The 14,092-nt window shown below is 39.5% G+C and overlaps 9 protein-coding genes across 9 annotated transcripts; 6 read left to right on the forward strand and 3 right to left on the reverse strand. All coding sequences in view use genetic code 12, as the record gives it.

Moving 5' to 3' along the window:
• Positions 1 to 75: 75 nt before the first annotated feature.
• On the forward strand, positions 76 to 1,146 carry BTS1 (farnesyltranstransferase; the record flags this gene model as incomplete). The annotated part of the gene is made up of 1 exon (XM_036807658.1): positions 76 to 1,146. The coding sequence occupies one exon, from the start codon at positions 76 to 78 to the stop codon at positions 1,144 to 1,146; it is 1,071 nt and encodes a 356-aa protein (XP_036664472.1).
• Positions 1,147 to 1,366: 220 nt separating this feature from the next.
• Positions 1,367 to 2,266, forward strand: CPAR2_302850 (uncharacterized protein; the record flags this gene model as incomplete). The annotated part of the gene is made up of 1 exon (XM_036807659.1): positions 1,367 to 2,266. One exon carries the CDS (start codon positions 1,367 to 1,369, stop codon positions 2,264 to 2,266), a length of 900 nt encoding a protein of 299 aa, XP_036664473.1.
• An 85-nt stretch (positions 2,267 to 2,351) lies between these two features.
• On the reverse strand, positions 2,352 to 3,455 carry CPAR2_302860 (uncharacterized protein; the record flags this gene model as incomplete). The annotated part of the gene is made up of 1 exon (XM_036807660.1): positions 2,352 to 3,455. One exon carries the CDS (start codon positions 3,453 to 3,455, stop codon positions 2,352 to 2,354), a length of 1,104 nt encoding a protein of 367 aa, XP_036664474.1.
• Positions 3,456 to 4,013: 558 nt separating this feature from the next.
• On the reverse strand, positions 4,014 to 7,331 carry FGR27 (Fgr27p; the record flags this gene model as incomplete). The annotated part of the gene is made up of 1 exon (XM_036807661.1): positions 4,014 to 7,331. The coding sequence occupies one exon, from the start codon at positions 7,329 to 7,331 to the stop codon at positions 4,014 to 4,016; it is 3,318 nt and encodes a 1,105-aa protein (XP_036664475.1).
• A 1,627-nt stretch (positions 7,332 to 8,958) lies between these two features.
• CPAR2_302890 (uncharacterized protein) lies at positions 8,959 to 9,861 on the forward strand (the record flags this gene model as incomplete). The annotated part of the gene is made up of 1 exon (XM_036807662.1): positions 8,959 to 9,861. One exon carries the CDS (start codon positions 8,959 to 8,961, stop codon positions 9,859 to 9,861), a length of 903 nt encoding a protein of 300 aa, XP_036664476.1.
• A 392-nt stretch (positions 9,862 to 10,253) lies between these two features.
• On the forward strand, positions 10,254 to 11,164 carry CPAR2_302900 (Zn(II)2Cys6 transcription factor domain-containing protein; the record flags this gene model as incomplete). The annotated part of the gene is made up of 2 exons (XM_036807663.1): positions 10,254 to 10,501; positions 10,570 to 11,164. 2 exons carry the CDS (start codon positions 10,254 to 10,256, stop codon positions 11,162 to 11,164), a joined length of 843 nt encoding a protein of 280 aa, XP_036664477.1.
• Positions 11,165 to 11,736: 572 nt separating this feature from the next.
• Positions 11,737 to 12,627, forward strand: CPAR2_302910 (uncharacterized protein; the record flags this gene model as incomplete). Its single annotated transcript, XM_036807664.1, has 1 exon — positions 11,737 to 12,627. The coding sequence occupies one exon, from the start codon at positions 11,737 to 11,739 to the stop codon at positions 12,625 to 12,627; it is 891 nt and encodes a 296-aa protein (XP_036664478.1).
• An 88-nt stretch (positions 12,628 to 12,715) lies between these two features.
• CPAR2_302920 (uncharacterized protein) lies at positions 12,716 to 13,408 on the reverse strand (the record flags this gene model as incomplete). The annotated part of the gene is made up of 1 exon (XM_036807665.1): positions 12,716 to 13,408. One exon carries the CDS (start codon positions 13,406 to 13,408, stop codon positions 12,716 to 12,718), a length of 693 nt encoding a protein of 230 aa, XP_036664479.1.
• A 137-nt stretch (positions 13,409 to 13,545) lies between these two features.
• SDC1 (Sdc1p) lies at positions 13,546 to 13,968 on the forward strand (the record flags this gene model as incomplete). Its single annotated transcript, XM_036807666.1, has 1 exon — positions 13,546 to 13,968. The coding sequence occupies one exon, from the start codon at positions 13,546 to 13,548 to the stop codon at positions 13,966 to 13,968; it is 423 nt and encodes a 140-aa protein (XP_036664480.1).
• Between the last annotated feature and the right edge of the window lie 124 nt (positions 13,969 to 14,092).

The following is a 14,092-nucleotide window of genomic DNA, read 5'->3' on the forward strand; positions in this document are numbered from 1 at the left end:
CGTGTGCACAGAGATCATTCGCCCTTAAAGGAAAAAGGGAATCATCAAAAAATCAATCACTGATCCACCTCAAGTATGTACCAATCAATAGACATCGACAAAATAATAAAAGAGGAGGGAAAATCATCACCAAAACGCCTCTACACGTTTTGTATGCATGGCTCAAACGAGGAGCCGATCTGCCAACCTTACGATTACTTGAGTGGGTTACCTAGTAATAACAACAACATCCGACGGAAATTCATTGAGTTATTCCATGAGTTATTTTTCCAAGAGGAAGATTATACGCACAAAAAAGCGGCTGTCAATGAAGTCATTTCGCTTTTGCACAATTCATCATTGCTTATTGACGATATAGAAGACAATTCAAAATATCGCCGAGGGTTTCCCTCGGCCCATGTAAAATACGGGAAGCCTTTGACCATAAATTGTGCCAATTTGATGTACTTTAGAGCTATGGAAACGGCAGCAGGTACACTTGATCACTTTGTGCATGCAGATGAGGCAGAACGCAATTTGCGATCACGTGACTTGAATCGTGATTTTGTCTACGAAATGACGAACTTACATGAGGGACAGGGCCTTGATATTTACTGGCGAGACTTTTTACCCGAGTTGCATCAATTACCCACTATTGAAGAGTATTTAACAATGGTGCAAAATAAAACTGGTGGGTTGTTTAGACTATCCGTCAGATTACTAGATGTTTTTAAATACAAACGACTTGAGGAGGAAAAACTCGATAAAGTAATTGCAATTGCAAACTTGGCTGGGATTATATATCAGATACGAGATGACTATTTGAACTTGGTTGACGCTCGCTATTCTACCATGAAGGGTATTGCTGGGGAAGATTTAATCGAAGGTAAATTGTCCCTTCCAATATTGATCAATTTACGAGACGAAACGGATCCAACGAATTCCCCCGTCCACAAAATACTATATGAGTTCAGGTCACTGAAGCTTAGAAGCAAACAATCCAACTTGTTACAAAAGGCAGTAACTTATTTGCATGAGAAGGGCTCCATGTCTCAAACACATACAATGTTGGTGCAGTTCAAACAAAAGTTCCACTCATTGCTCGCAGAGTTTGGATATGGTAATTCAGAATTGTACAAGTTAATCGAGACTCTCTGTGACGTGTAAAGTAGTAATACCGTTGCCGATGGTTTGAACAGAAAATCGAGGAATGCAATTAGCGAAATGGTACGGGTTACTGTGGATATAGATAATAAAATGCCATTGTAATAAACACTTTCCTATAAGTTCAGTACGTAATTGGTATCACGATGAGGTGCTACCCAAATTTTTTTTTTTTTCAATTCATTGAACTTACTCTACTTAACCAACTATCTTTCAAACTACGATGTTGTATCTTATAGGTCTAGGGCTTTCACATGAGTCTGATATAACTGTACGAGGCCTTGAAACTGTTAAGAAATGTTCACGCGTCTATTTGGAAGCATACACTTCCATTCTTATGGCAGCTAATCAAGAAACACTTGAGTCTTATTATGGAAGGGAAATCATTCTTGCTGATCGTGAATTAGTTGAAAGTGGCAGTGACGAAATCTTGAAGGATGCGGATACAGAAGATATTGCATTCTTAGTTGTTGGTGACCCATTCGGGGCCACCACTCATACCGACTTGGTCTTACGAGCACGAGAATTGGGGATCAAAGTAGAAACAATTCACAATGCGTCAATCATGAATGCTGTTGGTGCATGTGGACTCCAATTGTATCAATTTGGACAAACTATTTCATTGGTGTTTTTCACTGATTCTTGGAAACCTGATTCTTTTTATAACAAGATTATGGAAAATCGGAAAATTGGATTGCATACGTTGATCTTATTAGATATTAAAGTTAAAGAACAAAGTATCGAGAATATGGCTAGAGGAAGATTGATTTATGAGCCACCTAGATACATGGACATTGCCACTGCTGCAAGTCAATTGATTGAAATCGAGGAAATGAGACTGGAACAAGCATACACGGAAAATACTCCATGTGTGGCCATACTGAGATTAGGTGCACCAACACAATCCTTCAAGGCTGGCACATTGAAAGAGTTGAGTGAATACGATTCTGGTGAGCCATTACATACTATGGTGATGTTGGGTAGACAGGTACACGACTTGGAATTGGAATATTTATACCAATTTGTTGACGATAAAGTTCAATTCAAAGCTGCTGTGGAAAAAGACCAAGAGTATTTCAAACCACCTCCGTACGCACCACCAGAAGAAGATTTGAGTGACTAAAAAAAAAAAAAGAAAACGGCTACAGAGATGTGTGGATGCTAAAATGCTAGATTACGAATAAATAAGTGGAATACATTCTTTCCTTCTACTCATTCTTTTTCTTTTGCAACTCCTCTTCCTCCACTATATCTGGCCATACGTTTTCACTGATATCCCAAACTAACCAATCGTACCAGCCCATATAGGGAGGTATAATAGTGACTAAGTGCCATAAACTATGTGCATCCACCAAGTCGTGGAAAATAGGTGGAAAATCAAAAATCTCCAACATGGACCCTAGCACCACAATCATACACAACATAAGCGGATACAAAGTATAAAGCTTTGCACTTGCGGTGTAGAAACTAGGTAGTATGATTCGTTTAAAATCAACATATTTCAAATGATTTTGGTTGATTTGTTTCGTTTCTTGTTCGAGGGAATAGTACTTCGAGTACAATTTGAATACAATCATGCAATAAAATAGGTTTTGACATATTCCAAGGGTTAAATTAGCTCTCATATTGTATGTATATGACCAATCCCGATATAATCGCTGAACATGATAAGTGTATGCCGATAAACACAAGATTGAAAATGACCACCGATAAAGTTTATTTTTGCGTTTATACATGGAAAATAATCGTGATCCCAAAGCATGAAATGTAGACAAGATTGTTGCTCCTGCCAAGTAATAATCTAAATGTTCGGTAACGGGGTAATCTCGTGTATGGAAAATAGTTGATGCGGTCCATGCAAGCATAGTGACTATAATCACAACCATGATATGATAATACTGCTTGCGGAGCAACGCTGGTTGTCTCTTGTCCCTAACTATTGCATATATCTTTTTGAAGCCAAACTTGTACGTGACGATTAAATTGCCCATAGACATCAAAACACTCATCAATTCTTGTATTCCACAAACACGCAAAAATGGCCATTTACCGTGAAACTGGTAAATTTCTTCTTCATGTTTCCTTCTTTCCTCAGTTATGACTCTTTGACATTGGTAATCACAGTTCAGTTCACATGTCCATCCAAGTAGACGTAGATACCAAGGTAAAGGCATATCAACAAATTGCCAATACGGATTATAATAATAAGCGTCATCCCCTTGATTCCAAAATCCTTTTCCGCGTTCATAAAGCTCAATATAGTAATGGTTATCGTGACAGGTTATTTGTTCACATTGGTATATACAGTCCATAAATGCGTACAAGTCATCTCCTGGTGATGCCAAGATTGTGGTTGATGAAAAGAAAAAAATTAGACATAATGACAGAACCCATGAGGATAGTAGTAGCAGTATAGGGTTCTTCATAATGGTGTGGGGTTATTAGTCAATGGTGGTGTGACCCGAGATAGCAATCTTCAAGCCTCAAAGATGCAAGATTGTTTTTAATTAGTTTCAAAATGGAATGGGGTATCTTATGTGTGTTTTATCTGAAAAGTGTCAAAAGTGAGAATTTTCACTACAATTTTTTTTCTCTTTTGTCACCAGACATATTTTCATGACAAACTTTTGCGAGAGCGCAAAATCTTGGTAGAGAAGAGTGCATCGCCTAAAACACGTTACACATGAATCAATGTAGGAAGTGAGACACACACCTCGCTTCTACCTATTAATGAACACGCACATACCAAAACATGTATTAAAAATTATAAACCAAAAAAATTTTTTATCAATCAAAAAGAACTGAATAATGTAATCATCCCATGACAATGTTCGTAAACTGTCACATCCTTTACCCACTACCTCACCTCACTAGTATTTGTCCCCAAAAAATAAATCATAATTGCCATAGTCATATGGCATATTGCTTGAATCTGAAACTGATCCAGTAGTTATATCCAGTGACACAAAAAATTGTTGAAAATCAATCAAATTTTGTAAATCCTGGGCATTAGCATCATCAGTAAAGTTGAAATAATTGAAAACTTCATCTCCATCGAGTAATGACTCATTGGTGGTGTCACCAGCCTCATTCATAGACTCTCCACTCGTTGCTGATCCAGACTTGTGCCTATTTGCCAATGCATCAATTAAATCACTTCCAATTTCAGCATACCTTTCGGCACCTTTATTACAAGTTGAATAATGATTCAATATGAACACAGCATTTCTGAGTAAATTCATCATTTCTGTCTCAGTGTAGCTTCCTTGTTCTTCTTCTTCTCCTCCAACGGTGTCAAATTGGTAATTACCATTCAAGATACTAATACCAATGAATATGGAGCTGTAGAAGCAACACGTGATGATGATATAACACTCCATGCGCTTAACTTCTTTAAATGAAGTGTTGATGTAATGATTCATCAACTTTACTGCCAATATCGACGCCTTGGTAGCTGCTTGAATAAATTGTCTTGATGACGACTTATCTCTCAATGTAGTTGTCTTGGGAAAAGCAGTGTTGACGTGAGATACAGCATCGTACATGAAAAATGGTCGACAAAGTAACATAATGGCAAACAATTGCAATAAATGCATCATCAACACAATTTGCGTATTTCCACCATCTTCATTATGGGGAAGTTCTTTTGGTTTGAATATATTTTCCACCGATAACAATGGATCAAGATTTTTAGACCAAAGTTTCAACTGCACTGCCAAATTTTTTGTCCTGTTAATATCAATGATCCTATTTTGATAAAAATTGGCAACAATTTTACCAATCAAATGACTAATCCTTGCCAACTCAATTTGACACTTGGCATTGAAATTTAAACTCGATGAAATCAACGTCTTAGACAGTTTGTATCTTGTTGGATCATCCCAATCATAATCATTCACTGCTAGTGGTCTACCAATGAATACTGATGAAATTCGATCACTGCAGTAAAGACTTCGAAAAATCCGTTTCCGATATTCACATTCGTCACTCAATTGGGAAAATTGTTCATTAACAAAATTGCGATGTAATCCGAGTGATTGAGCAAACTTTATCGCCAAATTTAAGTGGATCCATGCTGTTGATTTTTTCAATATGGATTGATAATAATGGAACTGCAAATAGTGGGCAACGACACACCATATTTCTGAATCTTCTGGAAGCGAGTTTTGTATAAGTAAACCTGATTCAAAATATTTCGCACCCAATGTTGCATGTGGATCCTTCTTGCTAAAGGAAAGATATGTTGCGCCAATGGCCAAAACAAAATACAATTGTACTAATTTTTGTTGATGTTCAACATTGACTGGATCGAGATACACCGGATCAACAACGTCAATGTAAAACTTTTTTAATTCGTAAACGAAAAAAGTGTCATTGATGTTTCGCTTGAATTGTTCAATATAAAGGTCTCTCTCTCTAGGTGGTGGTAAATGTGCCACAACTTCAGCCTCCACCTTAAGTGGTTTATCGATAACAGGACATCCACGTAAATCTTCGGTTAGCTTCGTCTTTCCCACATATTGATAGAAAATATTTCTTGTTTCATACAAGACAGAAAGTGGACTGGTTTCACCCATGTATCTAAACGTACCAGACTTGTCATTCAACAAAATGCAACTTTTACCCGCCTGGTTTGAAACACCATCTTTGGACTCCAGTGAGTCAGCACCACCATCACCCACTTCATTAGCAATCTCTTCATCAAGGACGGCATTTGAATCAACTTCGTTTTGCAATGTACTGGCAGCGGAAGTTCTCTCCTTCCTTGTGTTTTTGGAACCGACTTCTGTCTTGACGGAAGTACTTGAAGTTGCTTCTGGCAATTTTGATGAATCACCTTCCTTGTGAATTTTCAGTGGGAAAGAAAGCAACGGTTGAAGAAACTTTGGGAACGAGCCAGCGCCTTGCTTTTCTGCCATATTGGATCCTGGAGAGTCTGGAGTAAGAATATTAGCTGATTTTTGTGACATTTGAATCTCTTTCTTCACGTGTTGGGGCGGTTGCTGTTCGTGTTGAACATGAGGTATTGCATATGTATGATTTTGTGGATCTAATTGTGAAGAAGGACGTGGAGACCGCTCTTGTTGACTTTGAGCAAAGGATGGAGCACCGTATTGATAGTTCTGGTGGCGTTGGGGCGGTAAACTTTGCACGTTTGGGTGTTGATTTTGGTAGTACGGTTGAGGGAGAGGTGATTGCGATTCCCTTCGAGGCTCCGCCTGCGGCTGCGGCTTTGGTTGTGGTTGTAGCGGTAATTGATTTCCCGGAGGTCCCATAGAGCCAGCGCTGGAAGGCGGGTCATAAAATTGTCCTTGGCTGTAAGATGGAGGGCGGCTTGAGTATGACAGTCTGGTATCTGCCGCATATGAATCTTGTCCTTGTGGAGGGTACGGCTGCATTGCGTATCTGGGGGAAATAGGCACAGACAACCTTTGGGGAGGTGGGTATGGTGGGTATTGCAGCGATGAAAGAGGAACAGGAGGAGCAGGTGGTGGTGGACCAGCCTGGTAGTTAGGTGGCACTTGATATAGTTGTACTTGGGGTTGTGGATACTGTGGTGGATATTGTTGCGGTTGTTGGGCTTGCGGCAGCTGGTAGGGAGGTGCATCTGGTGGAGTAATCTGTTGATTTGGATATGGTTGTTGTTGATAAACAACGTTGGCTGGAAAAGGATGAGGTGGCTGTGGTGGCGGCGGCGGAGGTGGTGGATTCTGTAGTGCATGTTGCTGTTGATGTTGAACCAAAGGCTGTGCTTGTGGTTGTGCGTTGAAATCTTGTTGCTGAAATCGTTGTTGCTGGGCTTGGGTTGTTGTATAAAAAGGCCCTTTATTGATATCATGTTCGTATTGCTGTGGTGTCTGTGATGACCCTCCTTGAACATCCATTTGCTCCTGTAGCCTCTTTTGTTGCCTCAACATTAGTAATCGTTCACTCTTTAGTGATCGTTTATCAACGACAGTGTAGCTACAGTCGTATCCTTTTCGGACGCATAATTCACATGGGTTTGATCCTGAACATTTAAATTTCCGTTTTTTACAAGAATCGCAAGCAGTGGAGACCTTTTGTCTTTTCTCTGGTGGTAGTCTTCGAACCCGCTTGTGCGGCTGCTGCGATGGTGGATGTGGCTGCGTTGGAGGGGGTGAAACTGATGATGGCTCTAGGCTAGGGTGGCCAGCAATAGAAGTCATTGAGGGAAAGGTAGTGAGGTTCTTTGTAACCAGAGTTGCGTAGTAGTATGTGAAACGTTCAACTGTGGGATGGTTTTGTCGGTCTGGGATTTGGATTGTAACTCTGGGGAGAACAAGTGGAGATATACTAATGGAGGTTTTGGTCTCTTGCTAAACAGACACTTGTTTTATGTTTTTGTATCAAAAGAAACTTAGTGCATGAAAAATAATAATCCGTAAAAGTGCTACCAATTGTATAGAAAATGATAAATTTCTTTTTTTTTCTTTTCATACATATCATTCATTTTTACAGTAGAATGATATTGTGTAACTATGGGGGAACTATACATTTTTCTTATATGCACCACCAAGAAAGCATCAGCATACACACCCCTCTCTTGTAACGCCCACATCCGCCTTTGCATTTCACTACTACTATCAGCAATGCTACTCCAACTCAGAATACACAGATCTCGACCCGTTTGAGTAGTGGCGAGAGTGTTACAAGCATAGGGTTTAATAATCAGTTATCCCGGTCAGCTGTTCCTGAGAACATTTAGAGTATGCATATTGCATCACGTTTGGGTCCACATAAATAGTTACACTCAGCTAACCCATATGATGCCTATATTGATCCTCGGTATAGCTTCTGCATATAGGGGATGATTAAGTAGGCATCAAGCTCATCGAAGTGAACTTTAATGATACATTGAAGACCCCCCTTTGTCCCTGTAGCATTTCCGCAAAAAAGTTCACCGCCACAAACAGCAGAGCAAATATAATTATACGATATATATCACCCACTGTATAAATGTTTCAGAACACAAACACACCCTTTTTTTTTTTTATTTTTACAAATTGAAAATTTCATCTGCGTTGGTTCTTCATTGAGTTTAAATTGTAGGTGAGAAAGATGAAACCTTTGAAAAAAACAACGGAGAAGACAAAAAGAAGCATCTTTACAGCAACGTTTAATTTTGTTAAGTTTCAGATCCTTCTTTCTAAAAGTATTTCCATCGCTTAATCTTTCACTTTAACTATAACAAACCCATTGCATTCTCTAGACAAAGTAAACTCAATACCTTGTCTTTGCAAATAAAGTTTTCTCTCTTGTTTTCCGATTGTGATACAGGTTACGAGGCAGTTTTTATGTTTTTGCATCAACTTCCATTGCGGAATAAAGAGGGGAGGAAGAGATGTTGCAAGAGACCTTATTTTAATCCTCACCACGTGATAATCCAAGATAATATTGCATCCACCAGATCCGATGACACTTACGTTGTGCTCGGATAACAAGTTCCTTGCAGTAAGCCCATATGGCCATATAGCTAGGATGTATCTTGAAGGTGACGTTCCCCCGTAGTCTCTACAACAAAAAGCTACCCGTACAGATTGCGGTTATTGACGGTACCAGAATCCGATTCGTATCGACGCTTATCGCTGTTGATAAACTTTAGTGGAATGGATCGTATTCCCAATGAGGCAAGTGTCCCGCTTGAGATACTTTATATGCAGTACACTTCATCTCATACAAAAAATGCCCTCTTATCACATGAATAATTGATAAATATATATATATATATATGCATATTTGAGCACGTTTCTCTGCTCCTATATTGTTCACAAACACTCCGCAACATCAAGTAACATGTCACCAACACTCAAACAAGATACGACGGCCACCACTGTCGATGATCAATCCATCTCCACCGATTCCGCAGCAACATCAAGAGGTTACGAAATGGGCTCTAGAGGATCACACAACATTGCCAAGGGAGGTGCTCATCCGTTCCCTATCCCTAAATTTGCCAATAAAAAGGAGGAAAGAAAATGGGCTTTACAACACATGGCCGCTGCTTTCAGAGTATTTGCCAGAAAAGGTTATACCGAAGGAACTGCAGGACACATTTCAATTCGTGATCCAATTAACCCCGATACATTTTGGATCAATCCATTGGGCAAACATTTTGGATTAATGAAAGCTAGTGATATGGTTCATGTAGATGAGGATGGTAATTTGTTACCCGATGGTAACCAAATTGCTTTAAATGCTGCTGGTTTTGCTATTCATTCAGCGATTCACAAATTACGTCCCGATGTCAATGCTGCTTGTCATACCCACTCAGTATATGGCAAGGCATTTGGAGCATTGGGCAAGAAATTGGACATGATTAATCAGGATGTCTGCACATTCTACAACAGCCATGCTATTTTTACTGATTTTGGAGGCGTGGCTTTAGAAGCTGAAGAAGGTAGAAAAATTGCTGCTGCTTTGGGTAATGGCAAGGGAATAATCTTACAAAACCATGGTTTATTGACTGTGGGATCTACTGTTGATGAGGCGGCTTATTTATTTACATTGATGGAGAAATCATGTCAGATTCAATTAGCGGCACAACTGGCTTTGTTGCCTGGTGAATCTTTAAAGTTGATTGGCGATGAAGAAGCTGCTTATTGTGAGCACCATGATGGTGATCCTGAAACTTTATATACTGAGTTTCAACCTGAATATGAGATGGAGTTGCACTTGGATGATGGTTTCTTAAAATAAGTAGATGGCATAGTATTGCTGTAAGGTATAGGGTACTGGGGTCTAGTTCGAGATGTGTGTAATTTTTTTGAGATATTTTGATCTTTTTGAACTGTGGGTCCTGTACATTTAAAAATTCCGCTTTTGTAATTCCGCTTCATTGTCGCTAAAATTCCTCGCGGCTAACCATTTCCGGAGGAGATATAATAATTTTTCGAGTTTCTTCTTTTCTGTTTTTTCTTTTAGTTTTACGAATTTTTATGCCGACTCATTTTTACTCCACCTTTTCCTGGTTATGCTTTGACAGTTGGAAAAGAAACAGTTGCATTGAATAAGTCATATACTCAAACACATACCCTCCTAGTAGGAAAAAATTAAGATTATCACCAGATCATCTCATTGTTTGAATCATTATGTTTTCAATATTTGATGCTTCTTCATTTACAAATATAAACAGGAAACCCGCCCCGCTCGAAACTCCGAAAAATGCTCCAAACACATTCACATCGTCTGCACGTACCAAGGCCACAACAAGTGATGCAACTTCTTCAATACAAGGTACAAAGCTTAGTGGATTCCAACAAAGACAAATCAAGACGCATAATATCGTGGGCACAAGGTTTCGAAGCAAGACGGGTTGTTTAAATTGTCGCAGACGAAAGTATGTAAACAACACAACGAATGCACTGAGGGGACTACGTGTACTAACTGAAATTAACCTTTCTTTAGGAAAAAGTGTGATGAAACATCATCTGTATGTCAAGCATGCCAAGTACGAAATCAAGAATGTGTATGGCCCGACTTGTCGAAAGGGAGTAACACTAAGCGAATACTGAAACCATCAGGGGCAGTACCAACCAAACGAATAGTGGTAGCACCTGCCCCATCATCGTTCACTATCGATCTTGGCATGTCATCATCTGAAAACAAATCATTTACAACTACCCCAAGCACCGCAACGAATTTATCAAACTCAACGAAATCTTCTACACCAGCGACAACAGCATCTTCATCCTTATCATCGTTAACGGATTCTCGTGTCAATGGCGATCGCTCCAGTGTCCCACCTTATTCTGCTTCTTGGAAATACGATACTACTTTATTAGCATTCGATCCAGCACTTGTGTCGACTACATTGCCTGTGTCGTCCACTAGAAATGATACTTTGCTTGGGAGTACTGATAGGCAAATACATCTGCTGTCTCTACATCTGCTGGCGCTGCTGCTGGTCAGTGTACAAACAGGTATGGTGGACTTTGACAATGAGCATGAAGAAGCAATGGATGATGTAGGCCACTTGAATATGAATGTGTTGTTGACATAACCAATGGGTTGCCGGACTGGTTGATTAGTAGATGGTATGGAGACATAAAGTATCTTTAGTTGATTATGGAGTATCTCTCATGGCATTAAGATTTAAACTTTTAAATTTGTAGTTGTACCTAACTTTTTTCACCATTCTGTCCTACATTCGTTTGCATTTTGACTCCCGCGGTTATCATCGGAACTGAAACCCTGTACGTGTTGTGTTGTTCTTTTGCAACTGGCGCTTCCTATTTCATCATCTCCACATTCTGATTAATGTAACATCGCAATTTTGTGTCGATGAAATCATGTTACATTTCTAATAACCATTCTATTGTTCTTTGTTACTCGAGATCTTCCAAGAAAGTGCCGTTACCCTTCTATGCATACATTGAAAATGTTACAAACTTACAATCAAGATTCACAGAGTAGCACCCCTGGGATTGAACTGTTTTCGTATTAATAGGTCTCCACAAAATCCACCAACATAACAGCTTCAATCACAATTTTGTATAAATAGGAGCCCTAAACACCAGCAGCATTTCATCAGCGATCCGTCGCATAATCAATCACCCACTAATCTTCAAAATCATGCCTGTTCCAACTAATTTACCACATAAACATCACGACGAAATCAACGATCAAGGGTTCACTGTTGTTCGAAACTTTTTAGCCCCACAAGATATTGAACGATACACTAAAGCCAGTGAAGATTTAGTTGAATATGCTCGTGCTGGTAAATGGCCCCATGTAAGAACCAGAGGTAAACAATTTCCTCCATGGCCCAAAAACTTCAGTCCCGATATCTGGGGAGTAACTGGGTTGCTTCATCCGGACTTGGGCGAATTATCGTACCCATTTCATGATCTTTATGCCAATGACAAAATTTTAGCCATTGTGTCTGATATTTTGCAAATTGGCAAAGACGAAATTTCAATGGAATTGCTCAACATGTTGATTAACCCCTTGACTGATTTCGAATTGGATTGGCATCGTGATACCATCAAGCCGGAAGTAACTCCAGAACAAGAAGATAAAGAATTGTTGGAAAATCCATTTGCTGGTGCTCAATTCAATTTGGCTTTGACTAATGATGACTGTCTTATTGTGGTTCCGGGATCTCATAAGAGAGTGCGTACACAAGAGGAAAGAGAAAAGACGGTTGATGAATCAAAAAGAAAAGAATTCATTACTGATCAGATTAATGTGGAGTTGAAACCTGGTGATGTTGTATTTTACAACAATAACATCTTGCACCGTGCTTCATATTCATCAAAGAATAAAAGGTTAACTTTGCATGGATCTTATGGGAATGTAAAGTATGGTAAAGCAAGAGCCAAGGGGGTTTTGCAACACGGTGTTGCAGAATGGTTGCCTCGTTTACAACCAAAGAATGAAGATTTGGAAATGTTGAAGTTGAAATTGGTCGATTTGGCAAAACAATTTGATGGTGTTAATTTGGGATTTGCTTTAGATGGATAAGGAGGGGGAAGGGGTATGAGTAGAATTGAATAGGTTGAAAGTAGAAGCCCTAGATTTTAATTTAAATTTCTGTTCCATTTTAGCTTTCTTACGCTACTATTAACAACACTAGCAAGACACATAGCACTACTGCCAAGATCCCGATACACCAATTACTAGCTTTTTCTTTATTCCTTTCAATGAAAATGTTTAATCTCTTCATGCCTCTATCCAACTTACTACCAACGTGGTCCATTTCGTAGTCCAATTCGTCCAACATAAACCCCTGGTCCTCTAATTCATCGCCCATCATTGTTGCCTGTTGGTTCAAGTTCATCATTGTTTTGTGTATATCATCCAACTGCACATCTTGCTCTTGAATTAATTCTTGTTGTTGGTATGACGTCATATTGGTGGTACCACCACCACCACTGTCAGTATCTATATTAAATGGATTTTCATCATCTTGGCTTATTCGATTGGACATTGTTGTGACATCACGTAGCTTCTTGTTGTCCCACGATTGAAGCAAATGTGATATCTGTCGATTAAGATCCTGTAAGATGGCTTGTCGTTGTGAAATATCGTCGCTGGTTAAATTGAATTGGGATGGGTCTTTGGCACTTTGCTCTAGAGCACTTTGTAAGTCGTCACGCATCTCTTGCAATTCTTCATAATTGTTGTCGAAATCCTGTGATTGTTCAGTAGAAGGAGGTCGCCCTGAGATACGTTGGGCTATGAGTGATTCTAGCCGGTCAATGACTGAATATGCGTCATCTTTAACTTCATTGAATGGATCCATAGTTGGGGCGAAGCGTTAGGTATGGAAATTGCTTTGAATTGATGATGTTTTAGTGGAGATTTGAATTTCTGTGCACTCGAAAATTTATCAGAAAGCTCAAACCATTAATAGCACACAACTCTACATTTAATTCAATTATGAACATAGCTGATATTGTGCAAGAAAAAGAAGATACCCCTGTCGTCAATGGAGCTCTGGCGAGAGAGGAACATACTGAATCAGAAGTGAAACAAGAATCATTGCAGCCTTCACCACAACCGGAACCACAAGTTACAGTAGAAGCTAATGGAACTCCACGAGGCACGACACCAACGCCGCAATTACAAAGCAAACAGGTGAAACAGGAACCCAGATTTCCGGATTCCAACCTACCTCCATTACACGAAATAGTTGGAGGATCATCCATACGAAGGTATTTGAACAAGCATTTGACACAACATTTGCTAGATGGATTGAAAGAAGTTGGAATGGTTAAACCGGATGACCCTTTGAAGTACCTCGGGGAGTTCCTAATTGCAAGGTCCGACGAGGAAAGAGGAAAAAGTCAGGAGGAGAGCTAAGGGTAAGTTGAACAAGCATGGGATTTACGACACAGTTAGAGAGGATAGAACAGTTGCAAGAAACGTGCACTGCAAGATAATCATAACAACGATGGACTTGCCCTCTATCAGATGATCCAACCAC

The sequence above is a fragment of the Candida parapsilosis genome, contig 005806, assembly GCF_000182765.1.
Source record: "Candida parapsilosis strain CDC317 annotated contig 005806".
Classification (NCBI taxonomy): Eukaryota; Fungi; Ascomycota; class Pichiomycetes; order Serinales; family Debaryomycetaceae; genus Lodderomyces; species Lodderomyces parapsilosis.